Source organism: Xenopus tropicalis, chromosome 1 (genome assembly GCF_000004195.4).
Source record: "Xenopus tropicalis strain Nigerian chromosome 1, UCB_Xtro_10.0, whole genome shotgun sequence".
Classification (NCBI taxonomy): domain Eukaryota; kingdom Metazoa; phylum Chordata; class Amphibia; order Anura; family Pipidae; genus Xenopus; species Xenopus tropicalis.
Window position 1 is genome coordinate 6,594,508 of NC_030677.2, and position 11,532 is coordinate 6,606,039.

General features: G+C 43.7%; 1 protein-coding gene across 1 annotated transcript in view; it reads right to left on the reverse strand.

The window, feature by feature from the left end:
- Positions 1-7,431, reverse strand: part of LOC105946420 (vomeronasal type-2 receptor 26) — a 31,392-nt gene extending 23,961 nt beyond the window's left edge. Inside the window, exons 1-2 of the mRNA XM_031895192.1 lie at positions 7,307-7,431; positions 575-742 (exon numbers count right to left, since the gene is read on the reverse strand). Of these exons, the coding sequence (XP_031751052.1) occupies positions 575-742; positions 7,307-7,431 (293 nt within the window). The remainder of the gene's footprint in view (positions 1-574; positions 743-7,306) is intronic.
- Positions 7,432-11,532: the final 4,101 nt, after the last annotated feature.

Sequence of the window (11,532 nt, forward strand, 5' to 3'; positions counted from 1 at the left end):
TTGGAGATTGGGCTTGAAGATTGGGCTTGGAGATTGGGCTTGGAGATTGCAATCAGTAAATATTAGAGAAGTAAACTGAAGAGACAGTTACATTTCCTCCACAGCCTTACAGGGCATCTTGGTTCTTTGAATTGAAATAGATAATTCCAAATGGGTAGAAACGTTTCCCTTGCTCCCCCAATGGTTACATCTCTAGGTAAGGACGGCCAGTGGCTACTCTGGGTTTAGCTGAACAGACTCATGTTTATTTCTAACCTGCCTCGTATACAAACCCCTGTAATGCATAAAACACAGACACAACAGGAGTCTCTAGATGGCAGTGCCCAGTGTTGGTAAACGAGCCCCTAAACCCGTTGTGTCTGTGCCGTAACTTTGATTAGAAAAGAGAATAGCAGATATTGATCCCTGGTCTCATTGGCTGCATCACTGGGACCATTTCATGACGTTAATGTGCATTGAGTATAATAGTGTCACAGTTACCCATAAGCAGGTGGGGACAACTCCCCTTTACATCCTACAATTTGACTTTTCTTTACTCTTTTCGGCATCAGGCTTAGAAGAGGATGGTACTTACTCAGTACACATAAATCTCTTTGTATTGTCCCATGGAAACCTATTAGTCACCATAGTTAAATGTGCCGTCATCACCCCTCCGATCATGATGTCTCCTTCTTGTAGGTATTCATATTCCTCAAATGTTTTTATTATTTCCAAGTAGCAGGTAGGACTGAAGGGCTGAGTTCTACAGGGGGCCACGCACAAGATCATCACGTGTACCAGCACCATTAAAGGATCAGGTACCGCCATCTCTCCAAGTAACAGTCAGTGGCACAGAGGGACACAGGGGATCCAGGGTTGGGCTGTGTGTGTAGAACAGAGTAAGGGGCCCGGCTCATCCATCCCTCATTTTATAGAGAGAGGATTTGCTCAGTAGAATGAATATAGGCACCTGGGGGATCTCTCCCATCTATTCTTAAAGTATTTCATTGACAATAATTATCTCTGGAAAACAAAAGGAATTGTATAAATAGACTAACAGACCAAAACCAGTTGGAAGTTCCATTTATGTACAACCCCCGGTGACTGTGTGAGTCTGGATATTGTGCTTATTTGATACTTTTGACCATGGGCTGCTCATGTGACTTACCCTATGACAGGGCAACTTGTGCTGCAGGTACACATTTTGGTCCTGTATTCTAGGGAAACATGTTGTCTTGTGCGGGAAAAACCATGGTGGAAAGAGTTCTTTTGCCCTTGCTATCACCGCAGTCCTTCCTTGACGTGACCTGGTATGTGGAGTCCAGGAGGCAGAGCCATTGCTGATAAGAGAGTTCATCATATTAGAGCAGCCATTTCCCTCTGCGTCCCTTCCAAGTTATTGGCTGAGAGGGAACCAATCATGGCTGGTAGGCAGCAAGAATTCCCATAATCTGGGATATGTGCGCTACACCGCTCAGTGTGTGAGTATATTCTAGTGCCATAAACAGTATCCAGACATATTATAATCTGCACTATTGGCCCATCTTTTCCTTTCATACTGTCATTATAGTGGTTCAGGGAACCTTGTGTCATAGACGGTTGAGCTGCCTTGAGGATTTTTACGTGGTCAACTGCTAATAATTTCCCTTGGATAAAATTCAGCACTGAATGGTAATATTGTATTCTATATAGTTTTGGGTTTAGCGAAGATGATGAAGGCCTGAAGGTTTCACATCAACATTTGAAGAACACAATAGATAAGGTGTCTCTCTTATCTCAAATTCCTTCTTCTTATCTTCGTTGTATCCCGAAAGGTGTGGGCTGCATTATTATATGTTTTTCCCTGTTTAATAAAATGCAAACTGTAATTAAATTTAGTACCTTGATCTACGGCAGAGCTGCCCAACTGGAGGCCCGAGGGCCAGATATGGCCCCCAAAGACCTTTTATGGGTCCCAGTCTGCACAAAGTCTCCATAGACTTCACTGTATGAAATCATCAGTTTTATTTAATCTGGCCTTCGAAGCTGTATGAGAAGTCATTGGCCCACTACATGCAATAAGTTGGCCATGGAAGAGCTACAGTATCTACAGGAAACTGATTACAATACAAATAAGGGGGTCATAATTTAGAGCTTTAGAGTATACAGAGGGGGGTGGTCTGCAGATTCCACATATTCCACATATAATACCCCCAGAACAAATGTTAGGATAAATACACTGCCAATTCCACGTATAATACCCCCAGAACAATGTTAGGATAAATACACTGCCAATTCCACGTATAATACCCCCAGAAAAATATTAGGATAAATACACTGCCAATTCCACGTATAATACCCCCAGAACAAATATTAGGATAAATACAATGTATAATACCCCAGAAAAAATATTAGGATAAATACACTGCCAATTCCACGTATAATACCCCAGAACAAATATTAGGATAAATACACTGCCAATTCCACGTATAATACCCCCAGAACAAATATTAGGATAAATACACTGCCAATTCCACGTATAATACCCCAGAACAAATATTAGGATAAATACACTGCCAATTCCCCGTATAATACCCCAGAACAAATATTAGGATAAATACACTGCCAATTCCACGTATAATACCCCCAGAACAAATATTAGGATAAATACACTGCCAATTCCACGTATAATACCCCCAGAACAAATATTAGGATAAATACACTGCCAATTCCATATATAATACCCCCAGAACAAATATTAGGATAAATACAGTGCCAATTCCATGTATATATAATTACCCCAGAACAAATATTAGGATAAATACACTGCCAATTCCACGTATAATACCCCAGAACAAATATTAGGATAAATACACTGCCAATTCCACGTATAATACCCCCAGAACAAATATTAGGATAAATACACTGCCAATTCCACGTATAATACCCCAGAACAAATATTAGGATAAATACACTGCCAATTCCATATATAATACCCCAGAACAAATATTAGGATAAATACACTGCCAATTCCATCTATAATACCCCAGAACAAATATTAGGATAAATACACTGCCCATATATAATACCCCAGAACAAATATTAGGATAAATACACTGCCAATTCCATCTATAATACCCCAGTTAGGATAAATACACTGCCAATTCCAGTTACGTTGCTTACATTTTTCCACACTCCTGTAACATACAGGCAGGTTAATTGGCTTCCAATGAAGTTGAACCTTGTACGTGTTGAATGTGACTGGGAATCTGCAAGTTTAAACAGGGGCAGTGTAAATAAAGGATCACAATGAAGATACTACAGAGCAGTGAATGTACAAAGAGCGGAATTATAATTTGTACTTGATATATCGGATATGCTAATATAACTGATCAATCCAATTCTGCAAGATCAAAATTCTCTGCTAAAAATGTTGGTAAGTTTAATGACATTCTAGTCACTGGAGCAATGGTTGCCAGATACCCTTGTGGGGCCTGGGTTGGTGGTTTAGGGGTCCAACTTGAAGATAATAGCTCAACAGCTGCCCAGAACCCACCAGGGTCGGACTGGGCCACCAGGACACCAGGAAAAATCCCAGTGGGCCCCAGCAGCCCAGGCCCAACCCTTGCCGGGCCTCCCCCAGCCGACCATTCCTGACGTGTTAAACTTACGCACGCTCACGTCGGGTTGGGGACCCTGAGGGGGGTTAGGGGGTGTGGGGGAAATGGCTGGCAGGGACACCTGCAGGGCCCCTGGGGCGGGAGGCCCGGTGGGCCCTGCACCCCCAGTCCGACCCTGGAGCCCACTGAGCACGTGCAGTGCCTGTTATTTCCCTAAGGGTAATGCAATGGCTGGCTGTCAGTTTAGGTGGTCTCAATAAGGCCTCTTCATGGAAAGAAGATCCCTAAAATCTGGGTCACTTCCAAATTTTTTAGTGGGGGGGTCATATTATTCAGGCTATTTCAGAATAAATAATTAATTAATTAGTTTAAATTATGTTAAGTGACCTATTAAAGAATCTTGCCAAACTGGAATATATATATCAGTAAATATTGCCCTTTTAAATCCTTCCCTTGAGCCGCCATTTTGTGATGGGCTGTGTGCTCCCTCAGAGATCAGCTGACAGGAAGTGATGGGCTGTGTGCTCTCTCAGAGATCAGCTGACAGGAAGTGATGCAATCTCTCTGCTAAGGCTCAGTGAACAATGGGGCTTTACTTTATGGGAACTTCATGCTCCCCAATGGCTGGTAAGTGAGGCTTCAGTTACAGTGTAATTATAGGGTTTGTGCATTAAAGGAGAACTAAAGCCTAAAATAGAAAATCATTAGAAATGCTGTATTTTATATACTGAACATAAACATAAACATTATGAACTTACTGCACAAGCCCAGGGGGTGAGAAGCCTAATTAAAGTAATGATTTATGCTTTCAAAGTTGTCCAGAGGGGGCCGCCATCTTGTTACTTTGTTATACCATCTTCTATAAGATCTGGCTCCTGCACATGCTCAGTTTGCTCTGGGCTGCTGTTGGGAGGCGGAGCTTAGGGAACATAGTAAATTATCAGAACAACAGCACAAAGCCAGTGGCTGCATAAATATGCAAAAGAATCCTCCAATGAGAATCCCAGCTGATGTGAGTAAATCCGGCTCCCTGTTCTCTGTTCCTGCAATTGGAGTTGGGAGCAATAAGCACAGTTTCCCAGCACTGAACAAGTCTGTCCCTTTATCCCCATGTCTGATTCCTGTGCCATATAATGACGGGAAAATGCCATCATTATCTCTATATGTAAGATAATATCAAAATGGCTGATATAGTGCTGGGAATCTAATCAGCATTCTCATTGGTCAATGCTCTTGTGTATATATTTTTTCCTTCAACCTCCATAGAGAACTAGGTGGAACCTACAAATGACCCCATTGGCACAGAGACACAGGTGCATCATGGGTACAGGTACATATAAACTAGTGCTGCCCTATTATACACATTGTATTACAGGATATCAATACAAACAAGCTTTAGCTCAGTATTTAGACATAACTTGTTTATAACAGACTCCCAAATATTCCCATATCCCCATCCCCCAAAATATCAGCTCAGGAGATAATTGGGGCTTTTTCTAATATAAACACATTCTGAATTCTCTCCTTCTACAAATGACTCTCTCTTATACTCACATTACACTGACCAAAGCAAAGGGCAGCTGAGCAGCCTGGGGGTGCCATACAGACCGGGGGCGCCATACAGACCGGGGGCGCCATACAGACCGGGGGTGCCATACACAGCCTGTTTATAATAGTGAGACACAAACTCTGAGCTCAGTGTCAGTCACTTTGCAAATCAGCATGCCTGGGAAGGAACATAGTGTTTGTGCAGAGGTTCCCCTGTACATGTTGTTCTGCCTATACACCTACTGGCACAGTTTGGCCTCTCCCCGTGTGTAATGCACACACACCCCCATGCAACTGCTTCATAAATAACTGAGAGTAGTTATTGGGCTGTGTGTGTGGGTGTATATAAAAGCCCCAGTGCTAAAGCTAGTAATATTCTGTACCTTAGCCCTGGGGGGGGAGTGTAAGGGGCAGATACAGTCACTGTGTTACATACAGAGAAACCGTTACAATGGGGCAGTTTATTCCCAGAGGGGCTGTTTGTAACAGCAAAGTGACTGAAACTTTTGTCACAGCTTCTGCCTCTGTTTCCAACCTTTGTAACTTATATTTGTTACACAGCTCAGTATTTGGGATCATTACAAGGGGGAAAGAGAAGCCCCACTAAGGATTCAGCTAAAGTCTCGCCCCAAGCTCAAAAGGCCTTTAGTTTTTAAGAGAGCAGCCAGACAGGCCTGTGATTGGTTGGCTAGTATGCATGTTTAATAGTGACCAGACCAAGCAGGCAGGGGAAAGAAAAATATTGTGAGTCGGTCCCTAAGCTCAGTGACATCAGCCAAGAGCAGACTGAGCATGTGCAGTAGTTGGGCAAGGCAAAAGATGGAGAGCTACTGTGGGAATCTTCAGGGGCATGGGGCTTTTTTTCTATAGAGCTTTGGGGATGTTGGGTTGGTACAGGGGCCCAAAACACATAGCTAATCATTTCTAGCCATATTCTTTTTTAGGCTTTAGTTGTCCTTTAATATTGCAGCCGTTTATCTATTTCCCCCATGTGTGTTTATCTGTAGCCGTGAGTGATACCTGTTATTGCTTAGGGGCATTATTCCTATGGGGCCTGTCTGCTGGGTCACCATGTCTCCTGTCTTTCTCTTGGTGCCTTTACTCACCCACAGTGCTACCTACTAGGTCTGATAGCTGCCTACGGTATGGAATGTCCGGTGTGCTATGGGGGGGCACGGGGTGATATGGGGGGGACACAGGGTGCTATGGGGGAACATGATCTTCCTACCCAAATTTCTATATGAGTTTCACAACTCCCCTGGTTTAGGAACCTAGATGCAATAGTCATGGGGTTTATATGGGCAGGGGAACATCCCAGAATAAAATGGCAGACCCTTCAAGCTCCACTTAACAAAGGAGGCTTAGCTCTACCCAATTTCCAGTTGTACTACTACACAAGTCAACTGCTGTTCGCCTGGTGGTGGCTGAACCCCAACCTGAACAATCAAGCAGTGGTACTGAAGGCAGGGGTGATCTCCTCCTTTGAGCAAACCAACTGCATAGAGGTATTTCATCCATTTACCCTCTTACACCAGCTATGAAAACAGTAGGTGCAATATTCCAGAAAACAGTGGTTAACTGATACAGTAAATGATCTAAATGGAAAATACTATGGGGCATCGATGCCCTTCCCCAGCTCCGTACAATACCAGACGTTACTACCTGGGCAGCGGCGGGGGTGAAACACCTTGGGGATGTAATTCAGTTGGGAGATTTAAGCAGTTTGCACAACTGCAGACTGAGTTTGGGCTGCACAACCGTATGCTGTTTAGCACTCAGTTCCCAGGTAATGCCCCTGATTCAACGGTAACATCACTAGAGCGCTACCTGAGGCGCCCTGACCTCCCCAAACAGGCTGGTTCTACACTTTCCCTTTGCAGGATGACTCTGACCCACCTAAGCATTTCGCCCACAAGTGGCAGCAGGACTTCCCTCAGCTTCTAAGCCAAATACCAGATACAAATATCCAGGGATAGGTATTTCCCTGGTTACCATGGCAGCCTACACACCTCTGGGTTTCCCCGCCCTCTAACCGGTGATAGGACAGAAAGTGCAATTAACCCATTACCCCCTGTATATAACCTCCCCTCTCCCATTAGCCCATGTCTTTTTTCTGTCCTCGCCAAGGATAGGACAAAGGATTTTTTTCTTTTGAATTTAAATAATTTTTTGTGGCTCACCTGGACCCGTAGGGGATCCCACACCTGGGGAGTTCAGCCTCTCTCCCTGGAAGGATCTGGCAGGAGTACTTCCTCATAGAGGAGGTCAGCGGATCACCCCCGTTACTAGGCAGCCTGGGGATCATGTCAGGACCTCACCTATTGTTGTCTGGAGTATCCAGATGAAGCTATGAGGTAAACCAGCTATACGTCTCAGACGATAGCAGAGGGCGGCACCTGGTCTTTCCACATGCGTTCCAGGCTGGGACGCATAGCTAGTGAGTGCGCATGCGTCAGGAGCGCTTCTTCCGGGTTCCGGTGCTGAGCGGGGGAAGTGACGTCAGTGGAACGCATATATGCGTTCCAAATGCGGCGGCGGCGCTTCCGGACGCGGCGGCGGTCTTTTTGAATTGCCTAAGCAGGTTGGCGTTTTGATTACAGTCTGGTAAGTTGAGAAAGCCGTCGTTATATTAATATTAACATGCAGAATTGCTAAACTTTGGTATTACAAGTAGCTTTCTATGCCGTATTCAGTTAGATTCAATACTAATTGTACTATTTTTCCATATTAAGATTCTTCCACCTGCTGTGCTTGTTATGCTTTCTATGGTTTTTAGGCTAGCATCACCATGCTATATATTAATGTTGTATTACTGCTCAGGGCATTTGTTTTGCGGGAGCAGTTTGTTATTGTGCACTTTGTGATTGTGTGGTTTGTGATTGTGCAGTTTTTTGTGGTAGACAGAGATGGAAGACCAGGTGCCCAGTAGCCCAGACAATGCTGCCAATGATGATAGGAGGTGAGTCACAGTATGGTGTAGTGTATTTAGGCAGGAAAAGAGTGCTTATATTACAAATTGTATTATTATTATTATTATTATTATTAATCTCTTGCAGTGTGTCCCCCCCCAGAAAGAGAACTAGTAAAGAGAGACACAAGGTGTGTGTAGCATGCGAAAATCCAGCAATGAAGCATTCGAGATTATGTCAAAGATGCACACGGAGACTGTCTGGAGATGCAGCGGCGGATGCTTCAAAAGTAATGAAGTGGATAAGAGAGGCTGTAGCAGAGGGATTAAAGTCAGCTAAACACTCCAGAGAGGAGGCTAAACAGAATCCCATACGTGAGGAAAGTATTGATTCCTCAAGAGAGGAGGAGAGAGAAGATTCAGAAGGAGAGGACAACTTGGAGGAAGAAACGTATTCCTCAATTAATATGTCATTAGTGGAACCATTAATTAAGGCTATTAGGTCCCAATTGAATTTACCAGAGGTGGTGGAGCCGCAACAATTGTCCTCTAATCCATTTAAATTCCTGAAGAAGAAAAGATCTACTTTTCCGTTACATGAAACAATCAAAGAAGTAATAGTTAAAGAATGGGAGAAAACGGATGCAAAATTTCCAATACCCTCAAAGGTTCAAAAATTATATCCATTTCCGTCTGAGGAGGAACAAATTTGGGACAAAGCACCAAAAGTGGATGCAGCGGTTTCGCGACTTTCAAGAAAGACATTGTTACCAGTGGAGGATGTAGTGTCTTTCCTAAATCCAATGGATAGAAAGATAGAAGCTTCTCTGAAAAAGTCCTATTTAGCATTAGGAGCGACTTGCAGACCGGCATTGGCGCTTACATCGGTATCAAGAGCAATGCAGATGTGGATACAAAATGTGGAATCAGCATTAAGAGAAGGTGTGGATAGAAGAGATATAATCGGGGCTCTCGCAGAGATGAGATTGGCAACAGATTTTCTCACAGAATCCTCAGTGGATTTATTCAGATCCTCATCAAGAGCTATGGCGTTGTCAGTAGCGGCAAGGAGAGCTTTATGGTTGAGAGCATGGAACGCGGACAAAGCATCTAAGATGAATTTGTGTAATCTGCCATTTGAGGGACAGATGCTGTTTGGTCCGAAACTAGAGGAAATCATTAAGAAGGTTACAGGGGGTAAAAGTGTTTTTCTTCCCCAAGAAAGAAGAACTACAAGATTCCAGGAAGCAGCACAAGATCGCCGGTCCTTTCGAGGAAGAACTTCTTTTAGAGCGGATCAGAAGCCCAGAAGACAAGATAAGCAACCACAATGGAGAGGTGGTCAAGCAGCTTTATTCAAGATGCAGAAGCCAAAAGCGGAAACTTCAAGATTTTCAAGAAAATCAGTCTGAAAGATTGACAGCTCAAACTTCAAGGATACCCAGAAGACTGCAACAGTTTGTAGAGGTTTGGGCGAAGTCCATTTCGGATCACTGGGTTCTTCAGACATTGGAGGAAGGTTATTATTTGGAGTTCAAGAAAACACCAAAAGAAAATCTGTTTGTAGTTTCACAAGTTCCTCTTCAAGCAGAGAAACAGGAGGTAATGATGTCATACATACAACAGCTTCTCAGAGAGGGAGCAATAAGTCCAGTACCACAGAAGTTTTGGAGAAAAGGCATATATTCAGTTTTGTTCATGCTGAAAAAAGAAGACTGGGGATTTTCGGCCGGTGTTGGATCTCAGACCCATAAATTCATTTTTGCGAATAAAGACTTTCAGAATGGAGTCTATCTTTTCAATAGTGAAAGAAATACGGCCAAAAGACTGGCTGTTGTCGGTAGATCTAAAGGATGCATACCTCCACGTACCAGTAGCAATCACACATCAGAGATTCCTAAGGTTCGCCATTGCTCGCAATCTACATTACCAGTTTACATGTCTACCCTTCGGGCTAGCGACTTCTCCGAGAGTATTTACAAAGGTCCTACAACCGTTAATAGCACTGTTGAGAAAACAAGGCATTCTAATTTACCATTACTTAGACGACATCCTGCTCAAAGCCAGGAATGTAGAAACCCTGCTACGCCACAGAGAGGTGGTTATAAAGACGTTACAAAGTCATGGATGGGTGTTAAATACACAAAAGAGTCACTTAGAACCAACACAGGATTTGGTCTATCTAGGAGCAAGGTTCCAAACAGTCCAAGCAAGAGTCACATTGCCACAAGAAAAGAAGGACAAAATAAAGATGGTGATATCCAGTTTGCTGAGATCAGACTCGATGTCAGCAAGAGAGGTCAGCAGTATCCTAGGGTTATTGAACTCAACGGTTCCCATGGTAATGTGGGCGAGGTGGCATACCAGGCCACTACAAGTGGCCTTTTTGAAACAATGGAAGAGAAAGAAGCAGAATTGGAATCAGACCATTCACATAGATCGACAGGTGAAAGCAGAGATGAGGTGGTGGTTGGAAGATTCCAGTTTAGCCAGAGGCCAAACACTGAAAGATATTCAATGGAAAATTCTGACGACCGACTCCAGCCCCAGAGGATGGGGGGCTCATGTAGAAGAAAGAGGCATTCAAGGAAGATGGTCCAGAGAAGAACAATTTCTTCCAGTGAATGTCCTGGAACTGAGGGCAGTGTGGAAAGCAGTCCAAGTATTGGCCAGTCACCTGAAAGGTACAGCACTGTTGGTAAAGATAGACAATTTGGCGGCAGTAGCTTACCTGAAGAAGCAAGGAGGTACGCACAGTCGAAGTCTGATGGAGGAACTGCGGCCAATCATGCAATGGGCCGAGAGTTACCTACAAAACATATCAGCAGTACATGTTACATAGTTACATAGTTACATAGTTACATAGGGTTGAAAAAAGACCATTGTCCATCAAGTTCAACCCATCCGAGTAAACCCAGCACACAACCTATACTAACCAATCTATACACTCACATACATAAACTATATATATACAACCAGTAATACTAACTGTAGATATTAGTATCACAATAGCCTTGGATATTCTGCTTGTTCAAAAACTCATCCAGGCCCCTCTTATAGGCATTAACAGAGTCTGCCATTACCACATCACTAGGAAGGGCATTCCCCAACCCCCTCACTGCCCTCACCGTGAAAAACCACCTACGCTGCTTCAAATGGAAGCTCTGTTCCTCTAATCTATAGGGGTGACCTCTGGTGCGCTGATTGTTTTTATGGGAAAAAAGAACCCCCCCATCTGCCTATAATCCCCTCTAATGTACTTGTACAGAGTAATCATGTCCCCTCGCAAGCGCCTCTTTTCCAGAGAAAACAACCCCAACCCTGACAGTCTAACCTCATAGTTTAACCCTTCCATCCCCTTAACCAGTTTAGTTGCACGTCTCTGCACTCTCTCCAGCTCATTAATATCCTTCTTAAGGACTGGAGCCCAAAACTGCACTGCATACTCAAGGTGAGGCCTTACCAGGGACCTATAAAGCGGCAAAAATATGTTCTCAT